At 36.5% G+C, this 20138-nt stretch overlaps 1 protein-coding gene across 1 annotated transcript in view; it reads left to right on the top strand.

The window, feature by feature from the left end:
* Window positions 1–20138, top strand: part of UBAC2 (UBA domain containing 2) — a 179139-nt gene that overhangs the window by 24136 nt on the left and 134865 nt on the right. The window contains exons 2-4 of the mRNA XM_020290262.2: window positions 5002–5129; window positions 7959–8078; window positions 8605–8714. Of these exons, the coding sequence (XP_020145851.1) occupies window positions 5002–5129; window positions 7959–8078; window positions 8605–8714 (358 nt within the window). The remainder of the gene's footprint in view (window positions 1–5001; window positions 5130–7958; window positions 8079–8604; window positions 8715–20138) is intronic.

The raw sequence follows: 20138 nt of genomic DNA, 5'->3' as shown, positions 1-20138 counted from the left end.
CTGTGATTCTTTATGTCTTCTATAACCCTGTTACATTTGAGTCACATTTCACTTCCAGCATTACCTTGCATTTCTTTGCTGTACTTTTATCTTTATTGACTAGTTCCTTTTTTTGATCTATTTTTGTAAAATGTCATGTGGATTTATCACTGGGAGACAAGGACCTTGCTGTCTGTGCATGAATTGACCAGTTACTGACAGACTTTGAAAGAAGTAACTTGATTGGTCGCTGATCATGTGCACGTCTTATTGACATAGTGATTTATGTACTGCAGAGCTAGCAGCAAAGTTTGTACTTTATGCAGTTATTCATAGTTCACATACTGTGATAACTGAAATTTGAACCATGTTGTTGGGAGACTGGTGATGTTTTACTAAATCATGGTAACTGAAGTCTTACATATCCGAGCTGTGTGGAAATGAGGAGCTGCCTGTATATGTATTTTTGTACTGTGTCTTCATGTGTATTTATATGTGTTAATATGTGTTACTAAGTTTTTCAAAAAGAAAACTGGGAGATAAACTAGAAACTAACAGAAATGTATGTATCTGCTTGGGTGGGGTAGGAGGAATGGTATAGAGGGGGTAAGAAACTGAAGTGAAAGAAAACCTTTGTTTTTCTTAGTTTTGGGTTTTGAACAATGTAAGTATTTTACATATTCAAAAAATTAAAAAGGGGAAAAAAAGCAAGCACTAACATTGAATGTAAACCGAAATAAACAAATCTGTGTGTCATAATGACACAGAGAAAATTATTTCAAGTAGCTTTTTAACACAAAACTCTGTCCATCCTTAGTGGAGATATATATACATTTTCTAAAGACAAAAGGGAAAAAAACACTTTCAAAGATACAAAGATATCTTAAACTTTGCTCAGTGGACTTAATAATCAGTTAATTGTTTGTGATGATATTAATATTATAATATTAAAATTATGTATAATCTAGGATAAAGCAAACAGGTAAATATTAATATTTATGAGAAAAAAGACAAAAATGCAAAGAGCTTAACAAAAAGTCTTGTAGTGTTAAATTTTTTGATTTGAATTGGAAATATCATCATGAATTGTGATTTCACAAAATGTTTTCTAGCTCTGACTGCCAAGAGAGATAGAAGCAATGACACCCAAAATTACACTGAGCACATCTACTGCCCAGATTTGGTTTCTAAAGACCATTTCCTAACAGTCTCTAACAGGACTCCTTAGAGAAATTCTAGGTCTGGAACAGAAAAAGTACAGATGAGCCTAAGAGCCAGGAAGTGCTCAAAGCTGAATGGGTAGGTAGGGTGTCCAGAGCAGGAGGTACAGGGTCAAGGTTATTTAAGGGCTTAGGTTGTTCAAGGGCTCCCACGGTGACAGTTTGAGCATTATAAAAAAAAAAAAAAAGAAGGAAGATGACAACTGTAACTGATTGTAACATATTAAATAAGTAAAAATCCATGAGTATAAAGTAATACCCAAATAAAAGGAGAAAGAACACAAGAAATTTTTTACATGAAGAATGCCAGCTAATAAGTATAAAAGTAATGATAGTATTATTAAAGTTACCATTATGTAACCCCCCAGTGTAAGTTTTGATTTAGCCAAAGATCATCAGTGAAAGTTAAAACTGTGCTTTTCTTTATGTGTAAAATTTTTCATAATAAAAGGATGGGAGAAAATAGTGACATTAAAGAGAAAAAAAAGTATTTTAGGTTTAGATTAAGCTTGAGTGTTTCATTCTTTTATGGAAATCTCAGCCATGCTTTTGTAATCAAACCTGCTGGTATCACTTGAATTCTCAATAGTAGTCATTCGCTACATGAATATAAAGCAGTTATTTCCAAGGAAAGCATGGTATTTCAGCGGTTTTCCTAGATTTAGAGTCACTTTGTTTTTTTGAGCTCCCATTATGGGCTGTGCATTGTGCTAGCCATTTCTGCATGCCTTATTTACCTCATCTTCTTCTTAACATAGCCCTGAGAATTAGGTCAGATTCTGTATCCAAGGACAAGCATGAGTAAGTGTCAAAATAAAGGCTCAAACCTATGTCTTATGGGCTCCAAGGCCTTCCCCCACCCTCAGCCCTTGTCCTGCCCCATGGGTTAGCTTAGCACATAGCTGCAGGGTCTTGTTTTCAGTGTCTATGAGAAAGGAAGGCATGAAAACACAAAGGTAGAACTGAGGAAGACCAGGAGGGAGGGGAGAGGCCACCTAGATATCTCACAAGAATGTAGTTTTGATTGAATGACATAATTGGAAGAGATGTTCCCAAGTAGGGAAAGCTGACATTTTCTCTGTTGGGAATAAAAATGAAGAGCTGGAAGAAAACATAATTTACTTCTTTTCTTTCTCTCATATCAGAATGAAGAGAGAAGAGGTTTATACCATTTTTAAAATATCCCAAATATCCTTGATGGTATAATTGTGTCATACTTACATATAAGTGTAGATCAATGAGCAATAAGAGTATTATTGAGCAATAAGAGTATTTTGGGTACAAGGCAGGCTCTCCTGGAAAACTGACATCAGCTCCAATTGTACTAATAGTGGGAAATTTTAGAAGTTTACTGCTTACAGCTGTAACACTTCTAACCTCTTTTGAGTTTTTTTTTTATATATATAATATATCTAGGAATCAATTTAACCAAAGATGTGAATGATCTATACAAGGAAAACTATAAAACACTGATGAAGGAAATTGAAGAGGACACAAGAAAATGAAAGGATATTCCATGCTCATAGATTGAAAGAATTAATATTGTTAAAGGAATTTACAGATTCAGTTTTATCCCTGTCAAAATACCATGGTGTTACTGACAGAAATAGAAAAAACAATCCTAGAATTTATATGGAACCACAAAAGACCCAAAATAGCCAAAGTAATCCTGATCAAAAAGAACAAAGCTGGAGGCATCATACTACCTGATTTCAAAATATACTACAAAGTTATAGTAACCAAATTAGCTTGGTACTGGCATAAAAACAGATGCACAAACCAGTGGAACTGAATGGAGGACCCAGATATAAATTCATGCATTGAAAGCCAACTCATTTTTGACAAGGGTGCCAAGAACATACAATGGGGAAAAGACAGTCTCTTCAATAAATGGTGCTGAGAAAACTAGATAACCATATGCAATAGAGTTAAACTAGACCCCTACCTCTTACCCTATACAAAAGTCAAATCAAAATGGATTAAAGGACTTAGATCTAAGACCTGAAACTATGGAAATACTAGAAGAAAATGTCGGGGAAATACTCCAGGCCATTGGTCTGGGCAAAGATTTTTTGTATGAGACCTCAAAAGCACAGGCAGCCAAAGCAAAAATTGACAGATTGGACTACATCAAGCTAAAAAGCTTCTGCACACCAGAGGAAACAATCAACAAAGTGGAGAGACAACCCACAGAATAGGAGAAAATATTTGTCATCTATCCATCTGATAAGGGATTAATAACCAGAATTTGTAAGGAGCTCAAACAACTCAATAGCATAAAAAGAAATCATTCAATTAAAAATGGGCAAAAAATCTGAATAGACATTTCTCAAAAGAAGACATACCAATGACCAAAAAGAATAAGGGAAAATGCTCAACATCACTGATCATCAGAGAAATGCAAATCAAAGCCACAATGAGATATTATCTCACCCCCATCAGAATGGCTTTTATCAAAAAGGGATAACAGATGTTGATGAGGATGTAGAGAAAGGAGAACCCTCTTACGCTTTTGGTGGCAATGTCAGTTATGCTTCATAGTGGCCTCCATACTGCCACTATGAAGAGCAGTATGGAGGCTCCTCAGAAAACAAAAAATAGCACTACCATATGATCCAGTAATCCCACTACTGAGTATATATCCAAAATGAAGGAAATCAATATATTGAAGAGATATCTGCATTCCCATGTTCATTCCAACACTATTCACATTAGACAAAATATGGAATCAACTTAAGTGTCCATCAGTGGATGAATGTGTAAAGAAAATGTGTATGTGTGTATACACACACACAATGGAATATTATTCATCCATACAAAAGAATCCTGTCATTTCCAGCAACATGGATGGAAGTAGAGATCGTTATATTAAGTGAAAAAGCCAAGCATTGAAAGACAAATGTTGCATGTTCTCATTTGTAAGTGGGAGCTGAAAAAGTGGATCTCATGAAGATAGAGAGTAGATTGGTGGTTACAAGAGGCTGGGAATGGTGGGAGGGAGGGGGGAATGAAGAGGACCTGATTAATGGGTACAAATGTATATAAATATATATAAACATACATTTGTATATATATTACTTAGTATTAATATTTATTACTTAGTATTAATATTTAATACTAAGTATATTTAATACTTAGAAAAAATAAGACCTGGTGTTCAGTAGATCAGTAGGGTGACTATAGTTAACACTAATCAGTTGTACATTTCAAAATAGCTAGAAGAGAATAATTAGAATGTTTCTAGCATAAAGAAAAGATAGATATTTAAGGTAATGGATATCCCAGCTACCCTGATGTGATTATACGAATGTATCAAATTATTACATGTACATGTAATATGTGTACATGTAATATGTGTGTAATATGTAGTATGTATCAATAAAAATAAATTTAAAAAACCAAATGTCTTTATGGATATGAATCTCATGCACTCAAGAGCTAACTGGTCAATTTGATAGAAAACATACTTCTGTCTGTCTTTACACTGCTGGATAACCATTTTCTGAAAGGTATTCTATAGAAGTCACTGGCGAGAAACTTGGTTCAGTCTTATTTAAGAGCCAACTGACAAGCCCCCGCCAGTGAATCCCACATGTTTTCCGTTGTCCTCTGATCCTGATCCTTTGATCACTTCTTCAGATAGATGTTTTGAAAATATATGTTAGGTAAAACTAAATTTCAGATTTTCTGGACTTTGTCTTCATTCTTATTTAAAAGAAGTTAATTCTCCCGCTTTTCACCCATGTGGTTTTTTAAGTCCTAGGAACAGTCGTTCTGAAAGTGGGTTCCTCTTTCCCTCCAGACAAGGCACCTCTGTCGAAGAGCCTTCTGCTGGTCCCCAGTGCCCTGTCCCTCCTGCTGGCCCTCCTCCTGCCTCACTGTCAGAAGTTCTTTGTGTATGACCTTCACGCGGTCAAGCATGACTTCCAGGTGAGCTCTGCAGCGTTGGCCCCTGGGAAGAGAGAAGGCAGATTTTTTTCTAGATTTGCCTTTTCTTCCTGCTATTAGTCCCTTGAAACTCCTAAATTTGTAAGAAATACTGTTTATTAATATTCTGTTAATAAGTAGATTTTCTGTTTGTGTTTATTGATGTTTTCAGCAAACCAGATTTATAATGAAATAATTGCAGTATTGCCCCCTATTAGGCACATCTGTTTTCAGTTTCACTTTTTACTCATGGAAATGCCATTTATAACTTTAAGGGAATTAAAAAGACCGTTAAATCTTTTTTAAATGCTCAGTTTGCAAAAACTTGTCTTAGTTTGAATATTTGATTAGAGGATCTCAGCTTTTTCAGCTATAACAGATTGTAAATTTATGATCACTTCTACAGTGGTGGTTAAACCAAGTAGGAAATTTCTCTTGAGTTTTTGGTACAGGAAAGAGCAGAACTCTGTGGCTTTCAAGGTTTCTGGACTAATGTCATTGAAAATGCTGGTGCTGGGGTCTTGTCAGTGAGTTGGAGTGTTAGTGCAAATAAATTCTGGTGTACGACATGCCGCCCTTTCTTTGCTGAACACTTGATTAGCCATTTTAAGCTTAATAATCCATTTCTTGAGCACTGGCACCTTTTCTTGATATTGATGTAATTAACCCCATTGCTCAGATCGGCTTCACCAAGTCCTTATGAAGGGCTTTCAGTTTTTTATCCCTATTACTGCTTTCTGTCAGAATATAGTGTAGCTTCTGTATTATTTCACTTGCTATAATACAATCATTGTTTATTCTTTTATTGGGTCTTTGTGTCCTTGAGCATAGTTATAACACACAAATTATTTAAAACTATAGCTACCAGTTTTGTCATTAACTGAAAAAACAAAAACCAAAAACCAAATGGAGTTCCATAAATGCAATTTGTTACATTTTAGTAATCATAAAGTCTTAATTTTCTTAATCCCCACATTTTCCTAGTGCTGTCAGGACTTGTCCCTGAGCATTTTCATTTCAATAGTAAATGTGGGGACTTGGGGCTGCCTTTCATTGTTTTTGAATCTGCTATTCTGCAAAGATAATAGTCATCATCATTTACTTACATTTGTAAAGTACTTGACAATTTCCTAGGTTTGTGTATACTTTATTGTTTGATCATGTCGATGGTAGTAAATGCAACCTAAAGTTTTAGCGTGACTCTGCTGCACAGTCATGGAATTTCTGAGGGAGGAAAGAGAGTTAGTTTGGAGATGCCACCTGTGAGACACAAGTGTGCCCATGTTGATCATTCCTAACTAATCATGGTGCTGCTTCTCTGAACCAAGCTGTGGCCTCAACACAGGCTTGCAGGCAGCCACCTCAGTTCAGCTAGGTTGGTAGGGGAAATGAACTCCAGTGGCCATGCCTGAATCAGTCCAGTGCCCTCATATTTTGGAGTACACTCATGACGAAGATGCTGCTTGATGTCTTGCTTAAAGTAGAGACAGTTGAGTATAGTCAGTTTTCTCACTTGTTATTATTGCTGATGACAAGAGCACAGGTTGTATCACTTTAGACAAATAAAATACTTTCTCTGTGCCTCTTTTTTCTTGTCTTAAGTTAGGGTTAATATTACCAATGTTCACAGCAGCATTATTCACAATAGCCAAAAGGTGGAAACAACTCAAATGTCAATCTACAGATAAATAGATAAACAAAATATGGTATATGTACACCATGGAATATTATTCAGCCATAAAAGAAAATGAGATTGCTACATGCATGAATCTTGAAAACATTATGCAAGTGAAATAAGCCAGACACAAAGACAAATATTATGTGATTCCACTTATATAATGTATCTAGAGTAAGCAAATTCATAGAGACATAAAGTAGAATAGTGTTTACTGGGGACTGAGGGTGAAGGAAATGGGAAGTTAGTGTTTAATGGGTACAAAGTTTCTGTCCAGGATAATGAAAAAATTCTGGAAATGGATAGTGGTGATGCTTGTACAACATTGTCAATGTTCTTTAATACCTCTGAGTTGTACACTTAAAATAGTAAAATAGTAAAGTTTATCTTATGTCTATTTTACTGCACAAAAATACATAGAAAAGATAGGATTAATATGTTTTACCTATCTCATAAGGTAATTGTAAAGGGGAAAGATCAGAATGTTTTGCAAATGTCATTAAGATTATCTTTAAAAATCTGAAAAATGTTTAAGAAGACTCACAATAGACCTTTGAGTAGCTCTTTATTCGTTGTGCATTTCCGTATATGTTTTTCACCCAACCAAACATGGGTAAAATAATGATTTAAATAAATTAATATTTCAAACCTAGACATATGTAGCAGCAATTGCCATAAATTACCTTGTACATAGTTGCCATGAAGTAGGTTGATCATTAAAATTACTCAGAAATATATATTTTTGAGTTTATACCTAAATTGTTTTTCAGTTACAGCTGTTTTATTCAGTAGCATAAAAATGAACATTTATTAGCTTTTCATTCCAGCTTATGTATATAATTTTTTATCTCACTAAAAATAGTCCTAAAATTTTTTACAAGAAGTTTTCTGTTATTTTAATGAGAGTGTATTTTCTTATAGTAAGCAAAACTATTTTAAGTACCCTTTGTGCCATTGTTGGAAGGACTTTTTAATATGAGAAAGTTGAGCTCATTTCTTAGTGAACACACCTTTTAGTTTTCCTTTTGTGTGTTCATTATGCTTTTGCTTAGAGTATTAAAAATAGGCAATATAAAGTGAACATAATAAATTTGCTAAGGAAGAGACCTGAACAAATCTTACTCTTATTTATTGTTCTTTTTTAAATCCCCATCTAGATTTGGAGGTTGATATGTGGAAGAATAATTTGCCTTGATTTGAAAGATACTTTCTGCAGTAGTCTGCTTATTTATAATTTTAGGATATTTGAAAGAAGATATGGAAGCAGAAAATTTGCAGTAAGTCTTTATGTATTCTGCTTTTGCTACTGAGGTTATAGAAAAAAGTTTGTTAATTAGGTTTTATTTTGTTAAACATGGTGTTATTATTTATAATTATTTTTTTATTTATATGATCCTGTATATGATTTGAAGCATGCACATAACCAAAGGAAATTTTTAAATTTAATCCATTAGCATAACAAAATAATAATAGATAATATTAGGTGTGAATAGATAATAAAAATTTTAATTAGGACTTTCACTTTAGTAAAATTATAATCACTTATTTTGCTTAGTCATTTGTATATTACTTGTTAAAAATATATCTTGCTATAAATATTATTTCTTTAACATACTTAGAAATTATGGAAGTTAAATGCATATGAACAATATGGATTTACTCCTTAATTTTGAAAAGTCTGTTTTAATAGAAACAAATAACTTTTAAAATATGTATATACATGAGCTGGTTCTAACTGAGTAGATGTTAGTTTATTTTTAGGAGACTCATCTCTATAATTTTTTTCCCTGCTTTTTTTTTTAGTCCTTTTTGCTGGGTTCCTGGGTTTTGTCAGCCTTGTTTGACTTTATCCTTGTTGAAGTGATGCAGTATTCATTCGGAATCACTGCAGCCAGTAATTTGCCTTCTGGATTGTAAGTAACTGTTAAAGATTGACTTCATTTAGAAATATTTAAATCCTATTTAAAGTGTTTTTATGCACAAAACTCAGTAAGACTATTTTAAACTTTTATATATAGTAAAATTGATTTTATATGGAAAAAGCCAATGTATGCCGATATTTTCATTATGTTCTTTAAACAGAATCAAGTTTTTTTTAGCTTTGAAATTCCATGTTTTAGAGAATTTTTAATAAATTTTTCTATTCTGTCCTTAAAGATAGAATTAGTTTTAAATGTTTTTGTAGTGAAATTTGTGCAATTTTATGATCTAATTGAACAGAAAAAATATAAATTTAATTAAATTAGGAAACAAATTTATTTGAAGTTAAGCTTCTGTTAAGGTGTTTTGTTTTTTTTTTAAAGGTGATACTGCTTGTATATGTCCACCAAACATAAAACAAAGTCAATGTATAGGTGATAACTTTGTAGACAATCTATAATGGCCAACCTCACTCTGAGTGTTTATAGTTTCATATTGTGGTGTTGATCTTTTTTTAAAAAAAACAACCAATAACTATTTATTAGTGTATCAAATAACTAGTATTAGGAACAGATTTATTAGCATATATAAATGACCTTAAAAGTGTCTCTCAATTAAGTATCTGGGACTATATTTGGGATATGAGATAATGTGAAATACAGATACTGGATATTTAAAATTCTGTGTGGACTAACTTCCAGTCTTGTTTTAACTTTAAATGTGTTTTTGAGAACGATTAGGCTATTGTATGTATCTTGATTCAAATTCACTTTGGATCTCTATTTAAAAAATATAATTGGTGTTCTGATAGCTTTCACACTTACATTGTTCATGTTTACAGTGTAGCTGTCCTTTGTGAGATTTACTGTATTATAAGTGGCCTGAACATCCATGAATGTCAACCTTTAGCAGTTTTAATAATGTATGATTTTGAATAATATTTGAATGGAGATAAGTAAAGTTCTGTGTCATAACGATCATGCAGTTTTTGTTGAGTGTCGCAGGTGGTAACTGTAATTACACTGAGAAGTTTAAGTGGACTATTCTATTATTGTGGAAAATACATAGTATAGCCATCAGGTATGATTCCACATTAATTGAGAAAAGAAGCAGCGTTGCTACATTATCGGTTTTTCCCAAAACATTTCTCATCCGGGCCAGTACTTTCTGGTTCACTGTAAGGCCTACTGAGTTATGGAAGGTATGTGTGGGTCATGTGTGTTTGTGTTTGAATAACTTTTGGGGATGGACAGTAACATAACTTTAATTCTTATTTATATTGTCCTTTCATCTTATGATACTCTGATGCACATAGAGTTGAATGACAGCAGAATCTTCAATTATTTCATTATGGATTCCTAATACCTGGTATATAAAAAGAAGATTGATTCAATTTTGAAGTTGATAGGAGTATTTTTACTTATTCTTAAGAGAAGGAAGTCATTTAACTATTTAAATCTCAGTTTGTAGTGAGAGTTGCAAACTTGAATAAATTCAAAAGTTAGAGTATCTCTTTTGAAAGACAATATGAATGTTAATTCAGGCATCTCCTGAACAAGAATATATTTCTCTTCCTTACGTCACAGAACATTATAGTATGCAGTATGACTTTTTAAAATCTTGATGCTTTCTCAAATATGACTTCTTGGAACATAAATCTTCAACAAGTAGACTTTGTATTTTGTAAATGTATATTTTATTGATGAAAGCAAAGCTTCAAAAACTGAAGAAAGAGAAGAAACTATTCTCTCTCTCTTTTTTTTTTATTGTTGGGTTGATACAAATTTTTACTTAAGTTTCAAAGTATTATAGGGTTACAAATGTTTTTGGTTACATGAATCATTTTTGTAATGCTTGAATCAGAGTTAAAAGTGTGCCTGTCACCCAGATAATGTACACTGTACCCATTAGGTAGTTTTTTGCTGTCATCCTCACTCCCTACCTCACCCCCGCTTGGTTTCCATTAAGTTTTACTTCCCTCTATGCACATGTGTGCTCATCAGTTAAGATTTATTTATTTATTTTTAATCTACTTCTTCTTCACAGTTAGTTACAATTTAATAGTGATTATATGTGGTGTTTGTTTTTTCATTCTTTAGATACTTCACTTAGGATAATGGTCTCCAGTTCTGTCCAAGTTGTTGCAAAAGGCATTAAGTCATCCTTCTTCGTGGCTGAGTAGGATTCCATGATATACATATACCACATTTTGTTAATCCATTCATGAATTGATGGGCATCTTTGCAATTGTGAATTGTGCTGCATTAAACATTCAAATGCAAGTGTCTTTTTGATAAAACCATTTCTTTTCCTTTGGGTAAATACCCAGTAGTGGGATTGTTAGATCAACTGGTTGGATGACTTAATTCTTTGAGGAATCTCCAAACTGTTTTCCATAGAGGTTGTATTAATTTGTAGTCCCACCAATAGTGTGTAAGCGTTCCTTTCTCTCTGCATCCATGCCTGCATCTGTTGTTTTTGGAATTTTTAATAAAAGCCATTCTGACTGGGGTAAGGTGATATCGGATTGTGGTTTTAATTTGCATGTCCCTGATGATTAGTGACACTGAGCATTTTTTCATATGTTTATTGGTCATTTGCCTATCTTCTTTTGAGAAGCTTCTGTTCATGTCTTTTGCTTACTTTTTAATGGGGTTGTTTGTTGCTTACTTATTTGCATGACTTCTTTGTAGATTCTGGTTATTTGTCCTTTATAGGATGTATAGCTTGCAAATATTTTCTCCCATTCTGTAGATAGATTAAGGGTATCTAAATCAGGAAATAAGAGGTCAAACTATGGCTTTTTGTAGACAATATGATCTTATATCTATTGTCTTTTGCAGACAATATGATCTTATATCTATATGAAGCTTCTGTTCATATCTTTTGCTTACTTTTTAATGGGGTTGTTTGTTGCTTGCTCATTTGCATGAGTTCTTTGTAGATTCTTTTATTTGCCCTTTATAGGATGTATAGCTTGCAAATATTTTCTCCCATTCTGTAGGTAGATTAAGGGTATCTAAATCGGGAAAGAAGAGGTCAAACCATGGCTGTTTGCAGACAATATGATCTTACATCTAGAAAATCCCAAAGATTCCACCAAGAGACTCTTGGAGTTGATAAACAAATTTGACAAAGTCTCAGGCCACAAAATCAGTGTACACAAATCAGTAGCATTCCTATACACTAATGACAGTCAAGCTGAGAGTCAAATCAGATACTCAATACCATTCACAATTATTACTAAAGGAAATAAAATACCTAGGAATATCCTTAACCAAGGAGGTGAAAGATCTCTACAAAGAGAACTATGAAACACTAAGGAAAGAAATTGCAGATGATACAAAAAATGCAAAGAAATATCAATGCTCATGGATCAGTAGAATCAACATCAAATTTTCATACTACCCAAAGTGATTTACAGATTCAGTGCCATCCCCATCAAAATACCAATGTCATATTTCACAGATCTAGAAAAAATAATTCTATACTTCCTTTGGCACAAGAAAAGAGCCCAAATAACCAAAGCAATCTTAAGCAAAAAAAACAAATCTGGAGGCATCACGTTATGAGACCTCAAGCTATACTGCAAGGCTGTAGTAACTAAAACAGCATGATGTTAGCACAAAAATAGAGACATAGACCAGTGGAACAAAACAGAAAACCCAGATAGAAAACCATCCATATACAGCAACTGATCTTTGACAAAGCAGACAACAGTATACACTGGGGAAAAGAATTCCTATTCAATAAGTGGTGCTGGGAAAACTGGATAGCCATATGCAGAAGAATGAAACAGGATCCATACCTCTCCCCACTCACAAAATTAAATCAAGGTGGGTAAAGGACTTAAATGTAAAGCATGAAACCATAAGAATTCTACAAGAAATATTGGAAAAACTTGTCTAGATATCAGCCTAAGCAAAGAATTTATGAGGAAGACCCCAGTGTCAATCACAGCAACAACAAAAATAAATACCTGGGACTTGATTAAATTATAAAGCTTCTGCACAACCAAGGAAATAATCAACAGAACAAATAGAAACTATTCTCTTTTTTAAATCAGTGCGCTTTACAACTAGCAATGTTTTTTGGGTTTTTTTGTTGTTTTTCAGGGTCTCGCTGTTTTGCCAGGGCTAGAATACAGTGATGTCATCATAGCTCACTGTAACCTCAAACTCCAGGGCTCAAGCAATCCTCCTGCCTCAGACTCCTGAGAAGCTGGGACTATAGATGCACACCTCTATGCCTGGCTAAATTTTTTAAAAATTTTTTGTAGACATGGGTTCTTACTATTGACCCGGCCAGTCTCAAACTCCTGGACTCAAGTGATTCTCCCCATCTCAGGCTCCTAAAGTGCTAGGATTACAGGTGTGAGTCACCACACCCAGCAACATTTTTTTTTTGTTTTTTGGGTTTTTTTCTCGGCATATTATGGGGGTACAGATTTTAAGGTTTCAATAAATGCCCATTCCCCCGCCCCCCACAAGTCTGAGTCTCCAGCATGACCATCTCCCAGATGGTGCACATCTCACTCATTATATATGTATATACCCGCCCCCCTCCCCCCTGCCCAATACCCTATTACTGCAGTACCTATGTGACCACTTAGGTGCTGTTCAGTTAATACCAATTTGCTGGTAAGTATATGTGGTGCTTGTTTTTCCATTCTTGGGAAACTTCACTTAATAGTATGGGTTCCAGCTCTAACCAGGAAAATATAAGATATGCTATATCACCATTGTTTCTTAGAGCTGAATAGTACTCCATGGTATACATATACCACATTTTATTAATCCATTCTTGGATTGATGGGCACTTGGGCTGTTTCCACAGCCTTGCAATTATGAATTGTGCTCCTATAAACATTTGAGTGCAGGTGTCTTTTTTGTAGAGTGTCATTGGACCTTTGGGTAGATGCCCAGCAATGGGATTGCTGGATCAAATGGTAGATTCACTTGTATCGCTTTAAGGTATCTCCCTATTGCTTTCCACAGAGGTTGAACTAATTTGCAGTCCCACCAGCAGTGTAGGAGTATAGAATTTTTTTATTTCCATCTTGATTTCTTCATTTATGAAGTAATCATTTAGTAGGAGGTTGTTTAATTTCCACGTTTTTGTGTAGAAATGTGAGTTTCTGTTAGGGTTGATTTCTACTTTTATTCCACTGTGATCTGAGAAGGTACATGGTATGATTTCTATTTTTTTAAATTTCTTTTTTTTTTTTTTTTTTTTTTTGAGACAGAGTCTCACTTTGTTGCCCAGGCTAGAGTGAGTGCCGTGGTGTCAGTCTAGCTCACAGCAACCTCAAACTCCTGGCTCAAGCAATCCTACTGCCTCAGCCTCCCAAGTAGCTGGGACTACAGGCATTCGCCACCATGCCTGGCTAATTTTTTGTATATATATATATTAGTTGGCCAATTAATTTCTTTCTATTTATAGTAGAGACGGGATCTCGCTCTTGCTCAGGCTGGTTTCGAACTCCTGACCTCGAGCAATCCGCCCGCCTCGGCCTCCCAGAGAGCTAGGATTACAGGCGTGAGCCACCGCGCCCGGCCGACTAAATTTCTTGAGATTTACTTTGTGTCCTAGGATATGGTCAATCTTAGAGAATGTCCCGTGAGCTGATGAGAAGAACGTATATTCAGTGGATTTTGGGTAGAATGTCCTGTAGATGTCAGTCAAACCCAGTTGTTCCAAGGTTTTGTTTAAGTCCATTATTTCTTTATTAATTTTCTGTTTGGAGGATCTGTCTTGTGCCGTCAGTGGGGTGTTGAAGTCTCCGGTGATTATGGAGTTGCTATTAATCCATTTGCTTAGATCCAGTAAGGTTTGCTTTATGAAACTGGGTGCACCTAAGTTGGGTGCATATATATTTAAAATTGTTATCTCTTCTTGTTGAAGTGTGCCCTTCACCATTATATAATGACCCTCTTTGTCTTTCACTACTTTTGTTGGTTTAAAAACTAAATCGTCTGAAATTAGAACTGCCATGCCAGCCTTCTTTTGGCTTCCACTTGCCTAGAATACTGATCTCTACCCTTTTACTTTTAGTCTATATGCATCCTTGCAGGTTAGATGTGTTTCCTGAAGACAGCATATAGTAGGCCTGTATTTTCTTATCCATTCAGCCAGTCTATGTCTCTTGAGTGGAGAGTTTAAGCCATTCACATTTATTGATAGGTAAGGTAGATTACTGTTCATTCTGTTGAGTTGGATGTTGTTGCTTTGATTTCTCTCTTGAGCCATTGTATTATCTGGCCTTTAATCTTTGGGTTTTGGTTGTTTTTATATTCATGAGTTTTTATCATGGTGTTCCCTGCGTAACACTGTTTTGAGTACTTCTTGTAGGGCTGGTCTTGTCTTGGTGAATTCTCTGAGACTTTGCTTGTCTGAGAATGTCTTTATTTCTCCTTCATATATGAAGCTTAGTTTTGCAGGGGAAAAGATTCTGGGGTGGGCATTGTTTTGTTTCAGAAGAGTGAAAATGGGGCCCCAGTAAAGTCTTATTAGAGAAGTCTGGTGTTATTCGAATTGGCTTTCCCTCGTATGTCACTTGCTTCTTTCATCTTACAGCTCTTAGAAGGGCCTCTTTAATTGATATTTTGGTCAGTCTGATGACTGCATGTCGTGACGTCTTCCTGTTTGCATTGAATCTCCCAGGGGTCCTCTGAGCTTCTTGAAATTGTATATGGAGATTTTGAGCAAGGCCTGGGAAATTTTCCTCTATTATATCTTCAAATAGCTTGTCCAACCCTTGGGTATTGTCCTCTTCCCCTTCTGGTAACCCTATGACCCTCACATTAGGTTTCTTCACATAATCCCATATCTCTTGTAGGCTTTGCTCTTTTCTCTTGTTTCTCTGCTCTATCTCTGTGATGGTTTTATTTAGTTGGAGGGTGTTATCTTCAAGCTCTGAGATTCTTTATTCTGTTTGATCTACCCTGTTCTTGAGACTTTCCACTGTATTTTGTAGTTCCCTGAATTGATTCTTCATTTCCAGGAGTTCGGTTACACTTTTCTTCATTGTGTCTATTTCTTTAGTGAACTTTTGTTCTAGGTCCTGGAGGCTTTTTGTGGTTTCTTTGTGTTGGTTGTTGAGTTGTTGTTGCAGCTCGGTGAGTGTTCTTATGATCCACATACGAAATTCCTCTTCTGTCATTTTGGTTGCCTGATTTGGGTTGGTGTCCGTTTCTAGGGGGCTGGTGCTCCTCTTTGGGGGTGTGTTTTCCGTTTGGTTCTTCATATTTCCTGAGTTCCTTCGCTGATTTCTTCCCATGGTGATCAGTTGTTGTTTCTTTCCTTTAGGTTTTTGTTTGGATATTCATACCCCTTGTTTAGTTTCTGAGCCGTTAGGTGGTATCTGTGGGTGAGATTCGACCACTCCCTGTATAATGAGTCAGTGGGTGCCATGAAAAGGCTCTGCAGGATGCCGTCCCTGTCAGTAGGTGGCGCTTGCCTGGAGGAACAGGCTATGCTGTTGTTTTTGTGTCCTGTTATCAGCTCTTGTTCTGGGCGGAGCTGGGTTGGGTAAGCCTGCCCTCAGGCACCACCAATGCCCAATGCCGTTAGCAGGGGTCAAAGTTCTGTTCTCTGCTTCCAGGAAAAGCTGTCAGGGCGGGGCTGGAATGGTCCCGCTCAGCCAGAAAGTCTGCTTGTGGGGGTGGGGCTGTCTGAGACCTCCAGTCTGGAGCAGGCCTCGCTTCTTTCCACCCTCCCCAACTCCGCAGGTACTCCTGGGCCTCTGCCAGCAAGCCAGACCACACGTCACCAGGCCTCCCTGGATTGTGATGCCGGCGGGGAGGTTCCCTGCGCAGAAATGCTGCCTGGGCTGGGTGCAAGGCCTCCCTTTGGTGGGAGGGTTGCCCTCTAGGACGCTGATCTGCCCCTGGAGGCACACACCCCTCAGCAGGCTGTTCACAAATATCCCTTCTGTGCCCCGGGCAATGCTAGACCTCGGTGCACGGGATCTGGTCTGCAGGTCTGACCTCTGGGTCCCAGAGTTCAAACTGTATCCCCACCAGGGAGAGGAGTTCCGGTCCCAATTCACCCACAGGGAGCCCAAGCTGTGTCTGTGTCTCTCAGCCTCTGAGTTGGCACCGTTCTCCTGGGAACACCGTGGCAGCAGCACCTGGGAGGGCTGGCGGGTAGGGAGCTCACAGTCCGAGTTCCCCTTAGTCAGCTGTAGGGTCCCAAAAGGGAAGGTCCCGTTCCCTGGAGGTGCCTCCGGCTGGTGGCTGTATTGTCTCTCTGGGCAGCTGCAGGTAGGGTCCGAGGAGGGGAGAAGGAGGCAATATGGCGCCTGCTGCGCGGCTCGGGTCTGTGCACACGGAGGTGCCCCGAGTTGGGAGTCTGGTGCTGCGTCCGCTACAGGCTCAACGCTATCTGGCGGAGGCCCTCTCTGAGCTGGTGTCCGCAGGTCTCTCCACCCACTGTGGAGCCCACCAGCAGTCCCAAATGCAGGGGAGGTGAATGGTGGTTTATCCACCTACCCTTCCCGCTGGTCTCCGGGCTGCTCCGGCGGTCTCAGCTTCCAGTTCTCCTCCACAGCCTCCTCCCTTGGAGTCTCCCGGGGTCTCAGGTACCCCTCTTTCTGGCCCTCATCTGCTGTATGCTCGCCTTCTTGCTTCTTTTTTCTAATTTCTGCTAGAGTCTGTCTTTTCTGCAGAGACACTCTTTCTGGCGGTGTTTCTCGTCTGCCATCTTGATCTTCCTCCCACATTGTTTTTAATATGACATCTTTTTATCTTTTTCTTTCCCATCAATGCCAAATTTATCTGCACATTCTGCAGTTCTTACTTCCCATTTAATTCTCTCTCTCTCTCTCTCTCTCTCTTTTATTTAACCCCACCACTATTGAGACTTCTCTTGTAAAGGTCACCAGTAACCACCTAATTTCTACATTGATCATCCTGTTTACTTTCAGTGGCCCATTAAAGGCTTTTGGCCTCTCCTTATTTCATGAAACAGCCTGCTCTTGAGTCTCAGCACACTGTTCTCTGCTGGTCCTTTTTGACCTTAGTTACTATGTGCAGCCTTTTTCTCAAGTGGTTTCTTTGGGCTGTCATGACTTGAACCACAGCTTGCATCTGTTGTTTCCCAGCTCTGTTTGCAATCCATACTACTCTCTCCTGATCTTTCTAGAGTCTTATTTCCTAATGATTTCTAGACTCAAAGAAAATTCCTTATGTTTGGAAGGTCTCATCTACTCTGTTCTCCTCTCTCTCTACTCTCTTCCTCTTCTCCTCTGTACTCCTGATTTTTAACTTAATGTCATTTCTATCTACTCAGTCATCCAAGCTCAAAATCTTTCCCTTTTCTTGTCAATGGGGAAGGGCACTGGGTAATGAAACTGGTATGAACTTGAAATCCTGAGTAACTCATTCATTCATCTTTTCTTCTCTACTTCTGCTATCATTATCCCAATCTAATCTTTTCTTGCCTAGTTTTTTTTTACAGTGATTCTCGTAAGTAGTCTCCCTATCAATTCCAAAGCATTCCATGCAATCTGTGAGAAGTTATCTTTCTAAAATATAGGCTTGACCATGACAGTTCTCCTTTTAAAAACCTTAAAATTCTCATTTCCATCAGAATAAAGATCAGACTTCTCCAAGATGCCATCAAGGCAGTCTGGGAATAGTGGGAATGGCATGGTCTTTGTCATCAGACTGACCAGATTTGAGATAACAGCTCTTCTACTCAGTAGTTATATGAAATCTTGAGCAAGTTATTTCTCTTAAGTTCTGTTTCCTAAGCTCCTAGCAGTGAGCACATACCCCTTCCATGTGTTAGTGTTCTTTCCCTTTATTGTCTATCTATCTATCTATAAATGATCTGGAAATTCACTATGTTGCCCAGGCTGGCCATGAACTCCTGGGCTTGAGCAATCCCTCCCACCTCAGCCTCCCAATAACTGAGATTACAAGGACTACCACCAGACCTGGCTCTTTTTTCCCTTCAAAGCCCTCGTCATCTGACCACCACCCATCAGTCATTCACCTTTCTTAACATGTTATGTATTTGTATTCTCATGCCTATTTGGCTTGCTTTCTGCTCCCTCTTACTCTTTGGCCCTTCTATATGCACTATAACAAATTTGTTAATATTCCTGTTAGTATTTATTATTAATACATTTCATGGTCATTATTTGTGCTTTCTATGCTGCCTGCTAGCTCTTTGAGGGAGAACGAAGTTTCACTTTATGTACTTATTGCCTTACACTAATAATGTTGAAGGGTTAATCTTGTTTACTGTGTATCCCCAATCAGACTGTAAGGGAAGGCCACTGAACCATAGTCCTATTCATGTCTTTTTCTAGTGCTTTGCATAGAAATTGTACCTGACATATGATAGATGCTCATGAGTATTTACATTCAGAAAATGTAGCCATTAGGTTTTGAAAGTTAAAGATAACTTCATTATTAAAAGTTATGTGTTTTAAGCATTTCTAATAAGATATGCCTGTCACACATCTGTCATAAATCTATTATTTTTTAATTGTTAGTATTTATGTGTAGATTTCTTCACATTGTGCTCCAGAATCAAACCCCTGCAGAATACAATGGGATATTGAAATTGTACATATCTTGTTAAAATGTTTTTGATTATAATGCTAAATTATTTTTAACTTTTTAACTATCTACAATTAAATTAGATAATTTAGATTATATTTTTATTATGAAAACCATGACTTAATTTCATTTTGTTGATTTTGTGTCAACAGTCTTTTGTTGTACTCTTAGACTAAACTCTTCTTATCAAGAAAAGCTATTGTAGAGAACTTACCATCTAATAAGTTTAAGAGTAGATTCATCTGTACAGTTGAGAGTAGGCTCTGACTGTATTTATGTGTATCATAAATCTATGTATCAAATATAGACGTTATTTCTCGTTTTAGAAATAGTTATTTGTTAAAGATGTAAAGTACCTTACTCAACTATTCAAACTAAAAACTTTAAGTGTTTTTCTCTTTGTTGAGAAACTGCATCTCAGTAGCATCTTGACTCCTTTACCTGATGTAGTTCTGAGAATGTTTACATTCTTGTTAACATGTTTGTTTTCTATTATTGACAAATTGGTGTTTGACATAAAAGGAGAACTGAATTTGGTTTTTAGTTCTGGTTCTTCAGCTGAGCAAGTCACATACCTCTTTATATCTCAGTTTCTTTATATTTCAAACAGAAGAATTGGACTAGAAGATCATAAGGGAACTTTTAGGCAAAAATGCTATTTTATGATTAGTCTCCTTTGTGTTTTTTGCTTTTTTCCTCTTTTAAAATAATGTGAATTTATACATGTTAATTCTAGAAATCCATTTATAACCAATACATATATTTGGTTCTAAGTCCTATTAGGAGATGATCATGTTGAGAGTAATAAAGGTGATTTAGCAGAGAGGAAGTTATAGTTGAATCATT

The sequence above is a fragment of the Microcebus murinus genome, chromosome 13, assembly GCF_040939455.1.
Source record: "Microcebus murinus isolate Inina chromosome 13, M.murinus_Inina_mat1.0, whole genome shotgun sequence".
NCBI lineage: Eukaryota > Metazoa > Chordata > Mammalia > Primates > Cheirogaleidae > Microcebus > Microcebus murinus.
Note: the sequence above shows the minus strand (reverse complement) of the source record. Positions and strands in the feature narration are given on the sequence as shown.